Here is a 17,591-nt window from a genome sequence, read left to right as displayed (position 1 = left end):
TGTGCAGCCGGCTCGCCACCGCCCCCTCGCTCACTCACAGCCACTGCGACACACACCCTGCGTTTACAGACTGGAAAACAGGCTCCCAGGCTGCGGGCTGGCTCCCGATGAGCGCGGCTTGAGCTGAAGGAACATGTCATCACAGGCCCGAGGAAGAAGCCCGAGGCCTCTGCCCAACCCTGCCTCCAAGCCCCACCAGGGTCAGGCCACAGCAGCTGGGCCTGGTCCACCTGGGTCCGACACCCAGCCTCACGCTTGGGCACCTTCCACAAAGGCAACTAGTCCTCAGGGCGCGGCTCCCTGCCACAGGGACCCGGCTGCCCCTCATGATGCTCAAGTGACCTCAGGAGCGGGAAAGCGTTGGTCCAGCCGCCTTGCGGGCTCCACTTTCACTAGGAAGGGGAGATAGTATCTGCTTCACAGGTATAATGACCCACAATATCTAAGGAGACTGGAGCATAGGTGCCGGGAAAGAGGAAGGGAGGAGTGAGGGCTGCACAGCGTGTGGGCTTCGGCTGAGCCAATCCTTGCCTTCCGAAGGACAAGCAACGTGAGGGGCGGGGGTAGGAGACCGCGGGTGCAAGAGTGAAGCCCAGCCCCTCCAGCCTGTTTAGGGGCCTATCCAGCCCACCAGGCACAGTCAAGATGGGAGGGAAGCCAGAAGGCCCTCCCTGGTCCAGCAAGCAGGTGGCATCGCCCTAAGGACCTCATTCTGAAGCAAGACATGCCAGCACTCAGTGGAGAGTGCCTGCAGGTCCAGCCTCCGGCGGGGGCACAGAGAGGCAACCAAGATGCTGGATGCAGCCTGCCTGCTGCAGGCCCACCTGAGTCCCTCGGCCTGTAAAACTGTTGGCACACCTGGACAGCGGTGACCTTCAGTCTGTCTGTTCTGCCACCTCCCAAGCAGCCATCTGGGGGATGCCCCAGGCAGGCAACCAGGGCCAGGGGCTCTGGCAGCCTGGGGGAGAGGGGGCCTGATGCCCAGCTCCCAGGAGCCTCCTTGTCTGGAGCACCCACAGGAGACTTGGGGAAGCGAAGGAGCAGGGCAGAGCAGGTACAAGTGAGGTTGGTGGCCAGGGTGGGCCAAGCATTTAGAGGGAGACACCTCCCCCACCCCCCTGGGCCTGTCGCACCTGTTCCCAAGCTTGAAGAGAGGGAGGTGGCTGTGACAGGTGCACTGCTCAGAGAGATAGTGGGTCACCGTGGGAAGGCCAGAAAGTAGCTTCCTGGACAACCAGTCAGGCCACCAGCAAGAATTCCCCAGGCTGGTGCCGGAAGCCCTGGAGAGGAATAAGGGAACACACACCCTGCCCACCCGCCAGATCCCAGAGACAGTGGGCGCCAGTGGCCTGGCTGAGGGACTGTGAGGAGTTCTCACATGGGACCCCGAGGCCAGTCACAGGGGAGGAGAGAGCAGGGCAGAGGGCAGGCTCTGGTCACATGTGGCCAGGTATCACAGCAAGGTGGAGACTTCTGGAGCTTGGCATCTGGCAGGGGAAGGAGTGCCCAGAGCAGACAGGGCAGGAGAGGTGCAGGGCCCAGGCCCCGTAGGACAGCAGGAGGTCCTCAGCCAGGCGCACCCAGGCCTAAGGACAGCCAGGATGAGAAGGAGGAGGACGAAGCAGCGGGGCACTACGGCTCCCCCAGCCCAGGCAAGACAGCAGACGGAAGGAGGCAGTCACTTGGAGCCGTGGAAGCAAAAAGCAGGCTGGAGGCAACTTCGCAGCACCTGGTTTCCTTTCTCTCCAGCTCACACCGCCCTGCCCCACCTCTGCCCCCTGACTCCTTCCACCTCCCAAGGAGCCGAAGGCGCCAGGCATTTGGAGGCTGTGCCCAAAGAACACGGGGGCTGTAACTGCTTCTCCTGATGCTGGCTCGGCCCTTCCCAGCTGCCTGTATCTCTGGGTCGGAGCCTCCTGCTCCCAGCCAACTCTGTGCCTTTGTGCAAACCGGCATCGAAGATCTTGTATTTCTGGGTTAGTTCTTCCATTTTGGTGGCTGCAGAGAAAAGAAAAACGTCACCAGCAAAGTGAGTCTAGCGCTTCCTGGCCGAGAAGCAGCAGCTCCCCTCCCGCCCCCAGCCAGGCACGCCCTTCACCAGCTCTCCTCAGGCCCTGGGCACCCCTGCACCTGGCCCTCAAGGGGCTTGCAGCCTGGGGGCCTGACTCCGACTGTGACCCAGAAACTGCCTGAGCCAGGAGCTGCTGAGGGGCCACACTCACCTGCCCACCCCCTACCCCCGAGCCCAAGAGCTGGGGGCTGTTCTGATTTTGACAGTGTGTTCAGTTTTAATTAGACCAGTAACCTGCACACCCAAACAAATCCAATGACATGGGTCTTAGCTGTTCACCCCACCCTGCAGGCAAGTGCTGCCTGGCTTTCAGGGTTGACGGGACATCGCCATAACATGCACCTGCCTCTGGAGGTACCAAGTTCAGATAATGGCCATGGGGCACAGAATGCGTGGACTTGAGCTCCCTCCCCCCAGCCCCCACCCTCAGGGGCAGGGCTCTTCTTTTGGGTTCCTTGGCAGTGGTGCCTTAACTTTAGCAGACACCTAGTCCTTCATCCACCAACTTGCCTCCCTCCTTCCGGGTGGTCCTCTCCCCTCCCATATGGCCAACTCATTAACTGGCATGTGGTCCTGCCCATCCCAAGGATGACTGAAGCTCAGGAATCATGGGGTGTGCCTTGGGGTGACGGGCCTCAGGGCGGACTCCTTGCAGAGCTGGGCCCGAGCTCAGCCCACCCAGGCCCAGCCCCAACGAGCCTCCCCTCTGGCCATCAAAGCTCCCGCTGGGGTTGGTTTAGCATGCTTGCCGCCTCCATCGCATTTCTCCAAAGATGGGGTTTTCCTAGGTTCCTTTGGGTGTCACCTGCCTTTACGAATCATCAGGTTTTCCCAGCCTCCAGGCCCCCTCCAGCCCCACTCCACTTCTGGGGCTGCCCCCGCCCTGGGTGCTTCGTCAGCTCACATGTCTCCCTTCATCCTGGGCTCATCTCTACCTACTTGGCTCGGAGCTTGGCTGGGTCTCAGGTCCTAGTCTGGAAGCCCCCGGCCCCCCAAACATTCGAGGCATTACCCTCTGGAGGCTGTGGGCTCTCTGCTACTCTGGACTTGAGGAGGCTGGGTCTGGGGGTGCGTCCTTTGGGTCCCGTCTGCTCTGCACCCGGAACCTGGAGGCGTCTCCTCAGTTCTGTACGCCTGTCTTTCACTGGCCACCCCCGCCTCCATCTTCCCTCCTCTCTCTGGAGAGCCTGGGGCCGCCAGGACCAGCCTCTGCACCACTTCTCTTTGTCCTCATTTTACTTGTCTCTTTTCTCTCTATTCTTAGATTTGTTGCCTCATTTTGCTTTCTACTCTTTCTCTTGATTTTTCCAACACTTTGGCAACTGTTTTTAACTTCTAAGAGCGTTTGCTTGTTTTTCTCTGTTGGTTTTTCATAGTTTTCTAGGTATGTTTGGACATGATACTGACTATGTCAATTCAAGTTTGTTGGAAAGTTCTCTGAATGCCACATTTGCCCTGCTTTTCTAGGTCTTTCTTCTCTCTTCCATGGTGCTGATCCAGGTTGGGGAGAAGTGGTCTGGGCAGCTGGCACACCGGCCCTGCTCTGCTCTGTCGGAGTCATCTGTTTCCTGCAGGGCCCCCTTCCAGGAGCTCAGCAGGCAGGCACCAGCCCTCGTGCCACGGAACCTCAGAGGCCAGAAAAGAGGTGGGCTTCCCGCGGGCCACCAGCCACACAAGGAGCCTGGGTGTGCCATTCACGTCAATTGTTTTCTTCACAAGAGAGCAGGCTAGGGTCTCACTGGGAGCACCAATCCGTACACACCTGCTGTGCTTGTGCCCTCTGCCTCTGGCCCATCCGCCACTGCCCTCTCCCTAGGGCTGCCAGCCACATGGCCCTGAGACTGTGACAGCTCCACCAGGCAGACCGGCTCCTCCGCTGCTCGCTCAGGCTGTCTTCTTGGCTGTGGCTTTCTCCATTCATTGTATCCAGTAAGTTGCTCCCATCCACTCTCTAGGCTCCAGAAACCTGTGATCATCTTTCCACGTCAGTGCCATCAACTCCCCTTCAGCACTGAGGGGGTTGCTTCGTTTTCAAAATGCATCAATATTTTCATGGTACTGGGGTCTCTAGAGGCCTGGGAGGCAAATGGGGCTTCAGGTCCACCCAATCAAGATGGTGACTGGTGAATGACAATGGGATGAGCTGGTTACCCACGTCGCCAAGGCCCTCCTTGTGCAGTCGAGGCCCAGGCTCTGAACACAGGCCCAGGAGGCACAACCAGCCCCTCATACCAAGTGCCTCACTTCAGATGTGGGGACATGCGACCAACACAGCCTGGCTACTGGCACCCAGATTGGTGGCCTAGCTTCTTCTTCCGGGAGGGGAAGTAGCACAGACTCACAGACCTTCAACAGTGGAAGGGCTTGAGGAGGTTGGTCATGGAGACCAAGGCCCTCCATTTGCTAGGTGGGAACAAGGGAAGTGCAAAGGCCGTTCGGATTGGCCCTTGGTGTGGAGTTGGCATGGATCGCTTCTCTGGCAGGTCTACAGCCCAAGAACTCATCTCAAACAAAATCCAGAAGCTGCATTGACAGCAGCAGTGCCAGAGGGCTGGTGAGGCCAGCTGCCCCCACAGGCCCTGCCCGCTCTGAGCAGAAGGCAGCCACCACCATTTGGGGTACGCTTTCCCTTGTGACCCTCCAGACCCACAGAGGCGGCTGGGAGCTCCAGGGCAAGCAGGTGCTTCTCTGCACGCAGAGCACAGAGGGGCAGAGGTGGGGAGGGAGCGGTTCCCAGAGCCTAGACGTAAACTGCCTGTCTAAAGGTAAGACTTGCCAGCAGTGCTGTGATCACAGGTGAGACGGCACACGGTGAAGCCCACTGACGACCATTACTATACTAACGATAACATGGATTACAAGCATTTTACTAACAGCAATTATATACACTGGGGGTGAGAGTCACAATGACAGTGGTGATCAGAATAAACGTTATGATAAATTTTAGAATCGAGGATTCTGTTGCAGCTCAATCAGAAAAAGAGACTCCTGAGTGCCAGGTCTACATGTGGCAAGTGTGTGTGCCAAGGCCAAGAGCAGCAAGAAAGCTGGCTGCCCGAGGAGAGGGCTGGCTGGAGAGTCCCCACAAGGACAGCCCTCCAAAGGGAGGCCGCAAAGCTCCGTGACCTAAAGGCACTCCTTGGGGCTGCACTGGGGGGACACACTCACAGGCAAATGCGTTAGTTGCTGCTGCTGAGGCGGAGGACAAGAGGTGGGGCAGACAACAGACGAACCAAAAAGGCGGGCAGGAGAGGCTGGGGCTGAGACACCGCAAGGGCTGTGCAAAGCTCCGCCTGTCCTGGGACTCGCAAAGGCCCCGCGCACGCCTGGTGCTGTGCAGACGCTGGCAGAGGCCTGAGTAGGCCCTGAGCCGTTGCCTCTGGCTGACCTTGAGGCTGAGAGCAAGCAGGAAGTGAAGGGGAAGGAAGAGTCGTCAACTGTCTGGGCGGGTGTTGATGAGAAACATGAAGCTACCCATCCCAGAAGCTCAAAAAACTCCAAATGGGAGAAACTCAAAGTGATCCACACAGACGTATTATAATCAAACTGTCAAAAGCCAAAGCCCCAGAGGATCTTGGAAGGAGGAGAGGAAAGGGACTGGTTCCAATGGCCCGCAAAGTCTTAAACAGCTGCCACCTGGCCCTTTACACAGAAAGTTTGCCGACCTCAGCTACATGCAGTGAAAATGAACAAGTTACAGACATATAAGTGGTAGACAAACCTCAGAGACGTAATTGTCACCACATCAGAAGAGCAGTTAGCGGGGGCAGGAGGAGGCATGTGGGGCTGCCCAGGGGGCTAGGCAGGTCCTATTTCTTGGCCTGGGTCGTGGTTACACAGCCTTCGCTTTAAAATCATTTGAAATGATGAAAGGGGGCTTGCAGTGACACAGCGAAAATATCCAACTATTTCATGATTCTATCCCTGGGAATTGAGACTCCTCCCTAAAGGCTATTTTTCTTTTTTTAAAAAAAATCTTGTCTGAAAGTCTATTCCCTTAATAAAAAATAAACTTACTGAAAAAAAAGGATAAATAAGAACTAAAGTCAGACACAGTTCTGCCCCATCCAATAGCGGAAATGTGGGAGGGATCAAACCCAGCCCTGAGGCGGCTCCGGGGAGACGGCCACCGGCTGGCCCTACAAGCAGTGATGAGCTGATGGCGTGGGGAACCCCGTCCTAAGGGCGCAGTCTCAGACGGGAACGTGCTTCATTGTCTAAACATGTTCACTGCACCCTTTCGTAAAGACTGACAATCGGGGGGCGGGCACCTAAGTAATACATGTTCACTGGGGAACATCTGAAGACCACGGAGCAGGACGAAGAACACGAGATGAACAAAGCGCCTCTGATTCCAACACAGAGGAAATCACCACCTCCGCGCTGGCTCGCTGCAGCAGGGGCTCCCCCAGTTTCCTCCTTTAGGAAGGCAAGATCAGACCGCGAACTCCAACCTGCACTTTCCCTTTGACATTCTGTAACATGCACTTCCTCACATCATCAGAACCAACTTCTGAAACAACAAATACGACCTTGCCATACACATAACACCAGTCTTTACCCAAGCCTTACCCAACGGGAAAACTGTGGGTTGCTTCCATTTTTCACTATTGCAAATCCTGCGACAGAATTATGCAGAATAGTAAAAAACAGGAAATGACCTATGGCTCAGTAATAGAAAACGTTCAGCAAATTATAGCAAACTAAAAACGTTACCTCAAGAACATGGGAAAATGCTTGAAATGAGATCCAAGACAAAGAACATAAAAGTGCACATGTTGTGATGACAGAACTTATACAAAGAAATAAAAAATGAGAGGAAAGAGAACAGAGGGAAATAGACCAAAATCTTCACCCTGACCGCCTCTGGGCCACCAGGTTATAGACTTTTTATTTGACCTCTGTACGTCTTTGGGTTATCCCAATTTTCTATAATTAATATTTTTATTTTATAATGTCAAAAACATTTTTTCAAGGGAAAAAGAAAGAAGTAAAGGACCAGTCCCCAAATGCTCCCCAAATGCTGGTAGAGCACAGAAGGAGCCCACGCATGAGACAGGCACTAAGCCAAGGCGCACTGGGACAGCCCCGGCCCTGACCACAGAGGCGGCGACCACATACCTAGACTCATCCCAGAGCTGCTGCCCCAAAAGATCTGCTCACCCTGCTGCTGCTTCACCATCTCCATGGCTTCCGCCCAGGTGCCAGTGACCTCCGTGACCGCTTTCAACAGCTGGGAGCAAGGGAGGGAGGAAGAGGCTGTGTGGACATTAAATGCTGGTGGTCTGACCCACAGAAAGCGTCTCCTCCTTCCCACACAGGTTCCCACTGAGCATGTGCTCCCCCCAGGCCTTTGACCATGTGACATTCACCCCCAAGGACAGTCCACGCACGGTGAGGGCAGGACTCCTAGCTAGCTGGCGAGTCACCAATCAGAGTTCTCCAACCTAACTCCCTCCTAGCCCAGCGGGGATGCCACACTGTCACATGCCCATCCCACACTGGTAGCCAAGCAAAGTCAGTGGCATGATGGGAAAATGGATGTTCCAAGATAAAAGGGCCTTTCTGATGGGAGAAGACTGTACCCTAACTTGCCCTGTTGATAAATCGCAAAGGACAGGCTGGTCAGGGTTTGGAAGCCCAGGAGCTTTTCTGTTAAAAAACCAAGACAAACATCGTGGAAGCCCTGAGCCAATGTCAGAGGTCCACATGTGGCAACTGTACTCATAACCATAACCAAACCCAGCGTGGGGGCCTCAGGGGGGCGTCAACATCAGCCCTCATCCCCTCCATGACACCAGGAGAAGTGCCTGCCCCAAGCCGCCCGAGGTCCCAGGGTGAGGGCCAGAGCCCAGAGGCCATAGCCCACCGGTGCTACCCACTTGCAGGGAGTCTGGGCCAAGCCCCTCCCAGCCCCATCCCAGCCCTTGGGTCCCTTGCTGGGGGCTGCAGTGACAGCTGAGAGGGAGGGGGAGAGGGAGAGGAGAGGATGAGCCTTACCTGGTTGCACGATGTCAGAGCCTGGTACACGGCCCGGACGATGGGGCCACATGGGTGGAGGTAGGGACCTGGGCGCCGGCAGCACTCAGCCAGCTCATCGTCGTAGACTTGGAGGAAAGCCACGATGAGCTGGTGGAAGTCAGAGATGACCAGGCGCAGCTTCTGGTCCAGGGTGCTGGCGTCAGCCCCGCTCACCTCGGCCCCTTGCTTGTGCTGCACAAAGCACGGCAAAGCCAGAGGTGGAGAGTCCCTCAAGGTTGCCCTTCCTGTCCCTGTGGCACCAGCTCCCTAACCCTCTTCAAGGGGCAGGGTCTGCTGGCCATGCCATGCTTTCGCAAACCAGGAGACATAAGACCAGAGACAGAAAAGAGCAACTCGGCTTTGAACTGCCTGTGTCAGCCTCCGTCTCCTCCTCAGGAAAATAAGGATGCCAGGCCAAGGGCTGCTGGGAGAGCCAGAAGCAAGAAAGCGCGGGAAAGCCCAGAGCTTGGGGCCTGGTGCACAGCCTGGCCCAGGCCGATCCTTTCTGTTCTTCGGAAAGCCTCCAGGCTCCTGGCCAGAGCCTGTCTGCCCTTCATGCGGGCTGAGACCCATCACACTGTAGAACCCGTCGGGCCCTGCGCACGCACCACCTCACTTATGCTTCATGACATACCCATTGTAAAGATGGGGCACCTGAGGCTGGAGGAGGTGACGTTCTTTGCCCTAGGACATACACCGGAGTCCCTGCAGGCAGGCCCTCGTCTCCAAGCTCTGTAGCCCCCCAGGTGCTGGTGCCCTCACCTCTACCCTGAGTGCCTGCAGCTTAACAGTGCTCTCCTGCAGCTGCCTGACCAGCTCCACCACCTTCTCCTCCGACTCAACAGAGGGGCCGACCCTGCAGGGAGAGAAGGGGGGACACTTCCAGCTCTGTGCCATCACGAGCTTTGGGGCACCTACGGGTCACACGTGGAAGGGTGTGCCCCAGGTACCAGAACCAAGCAGGGCACGTACCTCTGCCAATCGTCACTTTGCTCGTCAAGGAGAGGCTGCATGTCCAGGGGCCACGGGTCACACTCGGGGCTCAGGAGCATCTGCAGGTGGGGGCTGGAGAAGAGCTCCCCCAGCAGCACCTCATTTTTCTCCCTGGTGTCTTCAAAGTGCTCCCTCGCACTGCAAAGACAGCCCCAGGGCCATGCTGTCATGGGACAGAGCACAGCCTCCAGGGACCAAGCCAGCAGCCTAGCTGAGGCCCCTGGTGAGGGAGCTCTCAGTCCCATAGGGGAGACCCAAGAAGCAAAACAAGACTGGGTGGAGAGGCCGAGCGAAGGTGCCTCCTCCAGGCCCTGTATGCTTCGGCAGCCAGAGCCGAGCCCGCTGGAAGAGCCCGTCCGCCTGCAGGGCCCCAGCACCACACCTGCACACAGACAGCTCCTGGGCCAGTAGGCAGCTGCTGCCACCACAGCGAGGAATAAAACCCCAGCTGGAGATGTGCCTGGTGGCAGGCCGAGGTGCCCAGCAGGCCCCCTACCCCCCCCAGCTCCAGCCAGAGGACCAAGGGCGCCCGCCACCTGTTGTATGGAGGGCCCATCCCAAGCCTTCACCTGGAACATCCGATGGTCAAGCTCCGGATCACATCCAGCAGCTGGTCCAGGAAGTACAGCTGCTTCTGGGCACAAGCCCGGCCCTGGGCAGGGAAAGCCAGATGCATCCACTGGCCAGGCATGCCAGGTGCCCCTGCCCGACATCCTACTCTGCTGGGGCTAGTGGAAAGGAGGGGCCTGAGCCGACAGCTCCTTGGTCCCTGCCCAGCAGCATCTAGGACTGACTGGGGAACTGTGGCCTCAGGGGCTGCCACCAATGAGCGCTCCCTGCCCGAGCCCAGCCCCGGGCTGCAGTGATGCCTGGGACCACTCTCTGGAAAGTGGCAAGTACCACAGAAATAGATGGGAGCGTGTGCTCATCACACATCCTACAGCGCCGCCTCTTGGGTGGGAATGCGGAGCACGGCAGAGCCGGCTGAAGGCAGAACACAGCCCACAGGGACCCGATGGTGGCCCGTTCCACAGGAACACCTCCAGGAGGAGGCCTGTTCTTGGCAATCCACCCTCCGCAGCCAGGAATGGACAAAGCTGACCAGCACAGCAAGACGAGGCCATGCAGGGGGACTGCACCGACCGTGCTCCTCTCCAAAGGGGCTGCCTGGCCAAGAGCTGAAGGGTTCAGAACTACAGCTCCCTTCTCCTTCCAGAAAGTGGAGGAGGCTCGCAGCCGATCCCCAGGACCCAAACACGAATGACCTGAGAGGGCTAGCCTGCTCAAGGGAGGCCCGTGAGCAGGGGTGCTGGAAAGAAAGCTGGGCCTCTCTCTCCACTTTAGCCCCTCGGTGCCCCTGCCCTGACACATCCCCTATTCCAAGAAACGTACCAGAATGACTCACTCAGCCAGCCTTGCTGGCACCTTAACTATAAAACCCTCCAAGAAGCATCTGCACTTAAAGTGTGCGTGGAAGGCACAAGCTGAAGTAAAAGGGCCAAGAGGCTCCTAGTGGCATTTCAGGCCAGGTAGCCCTGGGTAGGGAGAAGACTTGGGGACAGGAGTGCGCTCTGCTATAATGTTTGCAGCTTGGTTCCCTGTCCACAGGTGCTGGGCCTCATGGCTACAGCTGCCTGGCACTCCCTGCAAACCTGGCTCTTGGCTGTGTGGCCACATCAACAAGACCAGTGTCTCTGGAAGCTTCTGACATCTCCATCTCCATGCCCTCAGCCTGCCACTGGCTGCATGGGCCTCATCACTACCTCCTGTTGACTCATCCTCCCCTTCTGCCCAAGGCGCTCTAAGCCTGAGTGACACACTTCAAGGGCAGCCTGGGAGCAGGAGGGGGGGGGGATGGGACACTGTCAACTCAGGGGACAGCCCAGACAGAAACATGAGAGCAGCTGTCACTCAGGATCTCACAAAGCCTTGACCAGTGGCCACGGCTGGGACACCCTGCCTGCTGTCCCCTCCTCAGCATAGATTCAGCTCCGATAGCACCCCCCTCCCCATGCCCAGGAAGGGGTAGGTGCCCCTGCTCAGGGCTCTGCCAACCATGGGGTGGGGCTGGGACAGTGGCACTGACCCCACCAGGCAGTTCTGGGCTGAGCGACCCCCTGAGCTCCCCAGGCCACAGGCCCAGACCACAGAGGTCCTCTGTGGGTCATCAGGGCCCAGTCCCTCTAAGACCCAAGAGTCCCCACACTGGACTGCAGCCACATCCCTGAAGCCCGTCCATAGCCTCTACTGGTCCAGGAGCAGCACAGGAGAGAGGCCTCATCCCATCTGTCTCCCCTCTGCTCCCTGGCAAAGGGCCTGACCCAACAAGGACACTTGGAAAGGTCTGCCGAGTGAATCCACGAAGCCCCAGACCTTTCCATGCTCCGGCTGGGACTCCCTCCCCTAGCTCCCACCCCAATCCCTCCAGCAGCAAACCCAGTGGGCCTGGCCCAATCTGGTTGCTTCCGCCTACTGTTGCCTCCACTACCACACCCTGCTAAGCTAGTACCCAAGGGCTGGGCACAGCTGCAGCCCGCCGACGGGTCTCTACCCAGCCACCTCTTTCACGCCATGACCATGGTTGTCTCCACACTGCTTAAGGAAAACTCTAGTGACCATCCACTACAATGACAAGAGCACCCTAAGGCCTCCCCTGGCCTACCGCATCCCACATGGCCTGCCCCTGAGCTCTCCTCCAGCCAAACCAGCCCGCTGGCTATTTCTGGAACGGGCCAAGTACACGCCACCTCAGGGCTGTTCTCCGTTCTTTAGCCTGAAGCACTCCCTCAGATATGTTCTTTTCATTCAGCTGTGCTGGTATTTTTTACTGCAAAACAATGCACGCACCGTGAATTCCCCCTTTCTAAATGTACAGTTCAGTGATTGTTGGCATAGTCCCAGAGCTGCGCAGCCATCGCCACTACGTAGGTCCAGGACATTTCCATCACCTCTAAAACAAACCCCATCCCCATTAGCCATCACTCCCCATAACCCCACCCCGGCCCCTGGCAGCCACTCATCTCCTTTCTGTCACTGCATTTGCCTCTTCCGGACCTGTCATAGAAATGGAATCATGCAATATGTGGTCTTTTGTGTCTGGCTTCTTTCACTCGGCATGTTTTCAAGGTCTATCCACATTGTAGCACGTATTGGTAATTTGTTCTTTTAACTGTTAATTAGTTTATCCATTTGCCAGTTGATGGAAATTTGGGTGGCTTCTATTTGGGGGCTAGCAAGTGTAATACTTCCTGTTCCGGTACAAGTTTCCGCGTGGACAGACGTTTTCAGCTCTCTTGGGGACAGAGCTCAGAGTGGAAGCACTGGGTCAGTCCACGCCGACTCTTTTGAGGGACCGCCTGACTGTCTCCCACAGCAGCTGCCCCGGTGCACATCCCTGCCCGCCGGTAGGAGGGCTCCGATCTCCTCATCCTCACTAGTGCTTCTTAGTCGCCTTTTTGTTAGTAGACATCCTAGTGTGTATGAAGCGGCATTTCATCAAGGTTTAGATTTGCATTTCCCTGATGACTAGTGATGGTGACTATCTTCATGCACTTATTGGCCATTTGTTTGGAGAAAAGTCTATTCAGATCCTTTGTCCATTTTTGAGTTGGGTTCTTTGTCTTTTCATTATTGAGTTGTAAGGGTTCTTTACAGATTTGGATACTAGATCCTTACCAGCTATATGACTGACAAAGATTCTCTCTACTTTCTTAACAGTGACCTTTGAAGCACCGAAGTGTTTCATTTTAATGAAATCCAACTCACCTATTTTTTCTTTTGTTGCTTGTGCTTCAAAATGATGACTTTTTAAAAGTATCGTTATAAACTCATGGATTTAAACATACATGAAGGGCCTCAGTCTACTGCACTCAATGTCCTTACAGTACAAGCATCGTCCCCACAACGTCCCCTCTTTGGCCAGTGAGGGCTTCTATTGCTAGCTGCCTCCTGAGTCCTTTGGACATGACCAGAGGTCTTGGATGGCTGCCTTGCTGTCTGGTGTGACAAGGTGTCCCTGATTCAACTGGTACATTTCCTGCCCCAAGCCTGTGTTACAACTGGGGTGTCACTGTTCTCAGCCTCTTCAGGGGACAAAGCAAAGCAATGCACATATATACATACACACACATATTTTTAGGTAAAATATATTAGGCGCTCATGCTGACATTCCCTATTCCAATTCCAAACTACATGGTTTGATTTTGACCAAACTTAATAATCTTACTCCCATATCTCCTTTCTCTTGTGCCCCAACTCCCAGTTCTCAATAATGCCAACGTAAATTCTTCTTTTGCTTTTATTTCTTATTCCTTAAAATGGAATGAAGTACTGATCCATGCTCCAACATGGATGGCGCCTGAGAGTATTGTGCCAAGTGAAGAAGCAAGTCACAAAAGGCCACACAGCGTGTGCCTCCATTGCTGTGGAACAGAGACAGGAGAGCAGGGATTGCCAGTGCCTGCTTCAAGGGCAGGGCACCTCCTTTTAGGGTGATGAAAATATTCCAGAACTAGACAGAGGCGATGGTTGTACAACATCAGGAATGTAGTAAATGTCACTGAATTTTATGTTTTAAAATGGCTTAAAAATTGGGAAGATGGAGAAGAGAGTTCTGGAAATGGAAGGTGATGGTGGTTGCACAACACTGTGAATGTGCTTAATGTCACTGACTGTACACTTACACGTGGTTCAGATGGTAAATTTTATGTTGCATATTTTATCATAATAAAAACATGTTAAAAAAAAAAGAGCAGGCTTCCCTCAGGGCCTGCCGGGAAATATTTGAAAAATGGTTAAAATAGTAAATTTTATACTGTGTGCATTTTACCACAATAAAAAATTTTTAATAAAAACTAAGGGAAAGGTTACAGCTCCGGGTAAGATAGAGGGACCATTGTCCTCTCCCACCGAACGCCCACCCCTCAGAGCAGGCCAGAACACACGTGGCAGGCGTCTGCAGTCTCGGAAAAGTCATTGTGAGCAGGTGTGTCAGGGAGGCAGACCCGAAGCCGCAGTTTCCGCTCAGATGGGCAGTGATACACCGTGTTCTCTCCTCCACTCTCCCCAGCCCTGAACTCTGCTCAGCCCAAACTCAAAAGGGAGCATGGTGGTACAGATGGCAAGCTCCAGAAAAGGGAACCCTGAGCGCTCAGAGACACTGGGAGAAATCCTCGTCCTTTCTTCTCTCCCTCTTCTCTGTTCTCTCAGACCCCAGGCAATATCATGGCGGGAGTGGCAGCAGCAACAAAGGTGGAATGAACACTCTGAGGACAGGAGACCTTCCTCTCCATTCATGGAGCTATGGGGCCAAACCCTGTGACTGCTTCTTCTCCTCCATTCTCCTACAGCTGTGGTGCAGTCACAGACATGGGTGGTTTATGGCTGGAGGATGGAAAAGGAGAGCCCCTTTCCCCGGGAACCAGCGAGTATCAAAGAGATGACATGGAGGGAAGAGCTTGGGAAAGTGACCCGTAAATCCGTTTATGAACACCTGGGCTCACCCCAACCTGTGCAAGGGTGAATCTGGTCTTGGTGAGCATACCTAAGACTTCGATTACTAAACCAGGGGAGAGACCAGTGCTGCCCAGGTCCCAGCCAGACCACTGGGTGGCGCACATGCAGGACGGGCCTGAATAGCGGCACAAAGGCTGTGGAAATAGACCTGACGCTGGGACCACAGGCTAGAGAAGAGGGCTGGACTCGTAGCTTAAACTTAACCAGGTTAAGTGCCTGCTAAAACACAAATTATCAACATTCTCCATAAAATTTAACAAGACTCAGAGTCAAAGTAATAGTCAAAATGTCCAGGACGCAATCCAAAATTACTTGGCACATGAAGAACCATGAAAATCTGAACTTGCATGAAAAAAGACAATCAACAGACACCAATGGCAAGATGGCACAGACACTAGAATTACTTGACAAATTTAAAGCAATCATTATAAAAAAGCTGAATAAGTAATAAACACTCTTGAAACAAAAGTTAAAATAGACAGCATCAGCAAAGAAACAGAAAATACTTTTTTTAAGAAACCACATGGAAATTTTAGAACAGGAAAACAGAATAACTAAAATAAAAAACTCACTGAGGGACTCAACAGCAAAATGGAGGGGACAGAGGAAAGAATCAGTGAACTTGAAAACAGATTAACAGAAACTATCCAATATGAGCAACAGACAGAAAAAAGATTGAAAAAAAAATTAAGAGCCTCATAGATTTGTGGTACAATAACAAAAGGCTTACTGTGTGTGTCATACGAGGCCCAAAAAGAGAGGAGAAAAGCATGTAGGCTGAAAAAATATTTGAAGGAATAATGGCTGAAAACTTCCCAAGTCTGACAAAAGACACAAACTTACAGATTTGAGAAGCTGAACGAATCCAAACAGGACAAACTCAAAGAAATCTCCCCATAAATGTATAATCAAATTACTGAAAACTAATGGCAATGAACACGATTTCAAAGTAGCGGAAAAAAAACAACGCATGACCCATAGAGGGAAAATGATGCAAATGACTGCAGATTTCTCATTGGAATCCATGGAGAAAGAAGAAATTCCACCCCAGAATTCTGTATCAGTGAAAATATCCATCAATAATGAAGGGGAACTAGACATACTCAAATGAAATCTAAGAGAATTTGGAACTACTTCTAAAGGAATTGCTAAAGGCAGTTCTTCAGACAGAAGTGAAATATTCCAAAAGGAAACTTGGTACGTCACAAATGACGGAAGCATAGAATAAAGGACAAAACCACATGATCATCTCAGTAGATGCAGGGAAAACATTTGACAAAAATCAAACACCCTTCATGATAAAAAACACTTAATCTAGGAATAGAACGGAACATCCTCAACCTGATAAAGAGCATCTGTGAAAAACCCACAGCTATCTTCAATGGTGAAAATCAGATGTTTTCCCTTCTTAGATGAGGAACAAGGGCAAGGATGCCCAGTCTTGCCACTTCTATTTAACATTACACTGAAGGTGCCAGCCAGAGCATTTGGGCAAGAAAAAGAAATAAAAGGCATACAAATTGGAAAGGCAGACATAAATCTATATCTGTTTGCAGATGACACAATCTTTTATAGAGAAAATCCTAAGGAATCCACTAAAAAACTATTCAAACTAATAAACAAGTTTAGTGAGGTGGCAGGATACAAGAGCAATATGCAAAAATCAATTGTATTTCCACACACTAGCAATGAACAATACAAAAATGAAATTAAGAAAACAATTCTATTTTCTGTACCACCATAAAGAATAAAATACTTAGGAATAAATTTAACAAAAGAAGTACAAGACTTGTACACTGAAAGCTACCAAACATCTTTGAAAGAAATGAAAGAAAACCTAAATAAATGGAAAGACAGCCTATGTTCATGGATAGGAAGATGTAACACTGTTGATGGCAATACTCCCCAAAGTGACCTACAGATTCAACGCAATCTTCATCAAAATCCCAGTTGGCTTTTTTGTAGAAATTGACAAGCTGATTCTAAAATTCATATGGAAATTCAAGGGACCCAGAATAGCTAAAACAATCTTAAAAAAGAGCAAAGTTGGAGGATTTACACGTCACAACTTACTACAAAGCTACAGTAATCATGACAATGTAGTACTGGCATAAGGACAGACATATAGGTCAATGGAGTAGAATAGAGAATATAGAAATAAACCCTCACATTTACAGTTAGTTGATTTTCAACAAGGGTGCCAAAACAATTCAATGAGGAAAGAACAGCCTTTTCAATAAATGGTGCTGTGACAACCAGACAGCAACATGCAAAAGAATGAGGTTGGACGCACACATTACACCATACATAAAACTAACTCTAAATGGATCAAAGACCTAAATGTAAGAGGTAAAATTATAAAACTCTTGGAAGAAAACATAGGTGCCAATCTTCACAGCTTTGAATTTGGTGATGGATTCTTAGATAGGACACCAAAAGCACAAACAATAAAAAGAAAATTAAATAAATTGGACTTCATCAAAACTAAAAACTTTTGTGCTCCAAAGGATACATCAAGAAAGTGAAAAGACAATCCACAGAATGAGAGAAAATATTTGTAAATCAAATATCTGATGTGACTTGTATCCAGAATATACAAAGAATTCTTACAACTCAACAATAAAAAAAAAACCCAAATAAAAAGTGGGCAAAAGAACTGAATAGAGACATTTCTCCTAATAAGATGCACAGATGGCCAATAAGAACATGAACAGCTGCTCAGCATCATTAGTCATCAGAGAAATGTAAATTAAAACCACAGTGAGATAGGGGCTGGCCCCGTGGCCGAGTGGTTAAGTTCGTGCGCTCCGCTGCAGGCAGCCCAGTGTTTCGTTGGTTCGAATCCTGGGTGTGGACACGGCACTGCTCATCAAGCCATGCTGAGCCAGCATCCCACATGCCACAACTAGAAGGACCCACAACGAAGAATATACAACTATGTACTGGGGGGCTTTGGGGAGAAAAAGGAAAAAAACAAAATCTTTAAAAAAAA

General features: G+C 52.4%; 1 protein-coding gene across 4 annotated transcripts in view; it reads right to left on the bottom strand.

The window, feature by feature from the left end:
- Window positions 1–1,747: 1,747 nt before the first annotated feature.
- Window positions 1,748–17,591, bottom strand: part of HAUS7 (HAUS augmin like complex subunit 7) — a 43,950-nt gene continuing 28,106 nt past the window's right edge. For 3 of the 4 annotated variants that reach the window (XM_046673275.1, XM_046673276.1, XM_046673273.1), the window contains 6 exons: window positions 9,655–9,737; window positions 9,065–9,223; window positions 8,855–8,948; window positions 8,072–8,284; window positions 7,193–7,304; window positions 1,748–1,998 (listed from right to left, as the gene is read on the bottom strand). In XM_046673275.1, coding sequence (XP_046529231.1) covers window positions 1,751–1,998; window positions 7,193–7,304; window positions 8,072–8,284; window positions 8,855–8,948; window positions 9,065–9,223; window positions 9,655–9,737 — 909 coding nt within the window. In that variant the 3' untranslated portion in view covers window positions 1,748–1,750. The remainder of the gene's footprint in view (window positions 1,999–7,192; window positions 7,305–8,071; window positions 8,285–8,854; window positions 8,949–9,064; window positions 9,224–9,654; window positions 9,738–17,591) is intronic. The other variant, XM_046673274.1, reaches the window with a different exon arrangement.

The sequence above is a fragment of the Equus quagga genome, chromosome 10 (genome assembly GCF_021613505.1).
Source record: "Equus quagga isolate Etosha38 chromosome 10, UCLA_HA_Equagga_1.0, whole genome shotgun sequence".
Taxonomy (NCBI): domain Eukaryota; kingdom Metazoa; phylum Chordata; class Mammalia; order Perissodactyla; family Equidae; genus Equus; species Equus quagga.
Note: the sequence above shows the minus strand (reverse complement) of the source record. Positions and strands in the feature narration are given on the sequence as shown.